Consider the following 2,500-nt stretch of genomic DNA (forward strand, 5'->3'; position numbering starts at 1 on the left):
TAGTTCATGTAGAAAGTGAACTTTCCCAACACTGGGTGTCCCTAGAGTGAGACCTGCTTTAGTTTGTCTATCTATGGTGTACCTAGAGCAGGGCTGCCCAATTTGGGGCCCGCGGGCCAGGATTTTTTTTTGAAACAGAGAAGTCATATTTAACCCAGACTGGTTGCAGTTCACTGCTTGGCCACAGTTTTAACATTGTTTTAGATAGGTCAAGGGGGGGCGCTATTGTCCTTTTGTCAATACAGATCCATATCTATGGTTATGTAGTTGCTATGCTATTTAACTAACTAGCTAAGGAAACTTTTAATAACGATTTAAATGGAAGAGCTCCGTTTGCATGAAATGATAGCTCGTTATCTAGCTGTTGTTATAGTCTCCTCGATTTAACTTATATATTTACAATGGGAAAAAGTATAAACCCTCAGGGTGCCTGTGCAACTTCGTATGAACTAGTTCATATTCATGAGTTCAAAATCACTTATCTCAACTCTAGAGTTCATAGCTAGCAGTTGCCAACTGTAAGTACCTTACTTATGTGTGTGTGTGATATGAAATATGAAAACAACCAGTAGTTAATGTGCAAGTTTCAAATTGAATGGTGATTTCAGATACCTTATCTGAGTTGAGGTCGAGGCATGACGCTCTCTCGCTAAAAGTTTCACCTGTTCGTGTTCGCGTAACAAATTGTGGAGGTTGCTTGTGGAGTCAAGTGCAGTGGAGAGGCGCTTGTCTCCAGGGCACAGCTTACACGTAGCTGTTATATTTTTCTCTTTTACGATTACAAATAGAAAATGATGGGAGTATTTCCATCGAAACATCAGTGGTCACTCTTGTTGCCTGCCATCATGTTTATGAGCCTTTTGTAAATGGCTGTTTGTTGATTGGCCATTATATACCTACGGCACAGGGATTTTAACATCTTCCCTGTGTAGCCTATGTCCTAAATAGCTTATATTAATTTAGTATGATATGTTAATAAATGTTTCTTTTTTTACCTGAAGCAAATGTTATCTTTCCCCAATATTTTCTTCTTGGAGTATACCAGAATGCTTTATTGTCATGTTAAAATCACAAAAAAATCTTGGCGATGATACCCCCAGACCCCCCTACAGGGGTTTGGTTTGTCACCTCATTCTGAGTTGGCAGGTATGTATATTAGGGTTAATGTTAATTGGGTACAAATTGAATTCATGACCATGGGGCATGACCTCACATGAACACTCCGATTAATATTTGGCCCCTGACAAGAAAGAATTTGGGCACCCCTGACCTAGAGTGAGGCCTACCTTAGTTTCCCTATGGTGTAAATACTATGTTGTACCTAGAGTGAGGCTTACCTGTAGTCTGTCTATGGTGTATCTAGAGTGAGGCCTACCTGTAGTTTGTCTTCAAAGTTGACCAGATCTTTAGTGGTGCGCAGCTCCTGGGTCAGGTAGTAGGAGTTGTGAGCGTGCTCAGCAGAGACAAAGTCAGTGGACACCTGGACGCAGCCGTGGAGGTTCAGCACCTGCGGATGAGAGCGCCGTGATGTAGTAACAGCCATCTGTGTGTATTCAATGCCACCAGTCTCGCCCAGAATAAAGCTTCTGCTGAAATGAATGTGGTTACCATGATCTTATATCTCAGTTAGAGGAGCAAGAATGGGTGGAGGGGTGGATTTAATAGAGAGATGTTACGAGAGAGGGATGACAACAGCTTCAGAGGGAGGAAGATATCTGAACTGAAGCAGAGGAGGTGAAGGATCAAGAGAAAATGATGGCAAGAGAAAGAGAGTGAACAAAGGGAAGTGAGAGAGAGAGAAAGAGAAAGATGAGAAGAAATTAAGAGAATACCTGTGAAGGTTACAGAAAGACTTGACTGAGAAAAGTGAAGCGAATATGACATCAAAGAGAATGAGCGAGTTCAGAAAACGTCCTTAGCTCAAGGTTCAACATGGAGAGGGAAATAGCTAAGGGTTCTGAAGAAAATGGACCATCGCTTTAAGCCTAGGGTTCTATTTGGAGGCACTAGATATAGGGTTTTGGGTGGAACCACCACTATTGAGGACTGCAATCTCCTACGAGGAGAGAAAAGTGACGGAAACAGAGAAAGGAACAAAGGAAGGAAGGACGGAAAGAAATAAAGAGAAAAGATAGAGAGAGAAAGTACCAGGAGAGTAACCCACCTGGTGCATGGCTCCTGCGGGCAGGATGAGCGCGTCCCCGTGGAACTGGAGGATGGTGTGGCAGCGCACGTCCTGCTCCTGCTGCAGACGCAGGCGCAGCGCTGGGCTCAGGTAGCAGCTGCCCTCCCTCAGGTGCTCCACCTCCGCCTCAGACTCGCCCTCCGTCTCCCTGGCAGAGCCCGCTGGCACTGAGCTCTTCTGCCCGCCGCCCTCTCGCCACACCTGCACACACACACACACACACACACACACGCAACCTTACAATTGGCTCCAGACTACCCTGGGACACCTTACCCAAAAGTAAGTCATGTCACCGTTCCATGTCGATGTACATAC

The 2,500-nt window shown here is 44.7% G+C and overlaps 1 protein-coding gene across 1 annotated transcript in view; it reads right to left on the reverse strand.

Moving 5' to 3' along the window:
* The window catches only part of LOC308373066 (putative JmjC domain-containing histone demethylation protein 2C), an 86,130-nt gene that overhangs the window by 4,149 nt on the left and 79,481 nt on the right, over nucleotides 1–2,500 (reverse strand). Inside the window, exons 24-25 of the mRNA XM_080848470.1 lie at nucleotides 2,165–2,386; nucleotides 1,376–1,507 (exon numbers count right to left, since the gene is read on the reverse strand). Coding sequence (XP_080704596.1) covers nucleotides 1,376–1,507; nucleotides 2,165–2,386 — 354 coding nt within the window. The remainder of the gene's footprint in view (nucleotides 1–1,375; nucleotides 1,508–2,164; nucleotides 2,387–2,500) is intronic.

This window comes from Sprattus sprattus (assembly GCF_963457725.1).
Source record: "Sprattus sprattus genome assembly, chromosome: 12".
NCBI lineage: Eukaryota > Metazoa > Chordata > Actinopteri > Clupeiformes > Clupeidae > Sprattus > Sprattus sprattus.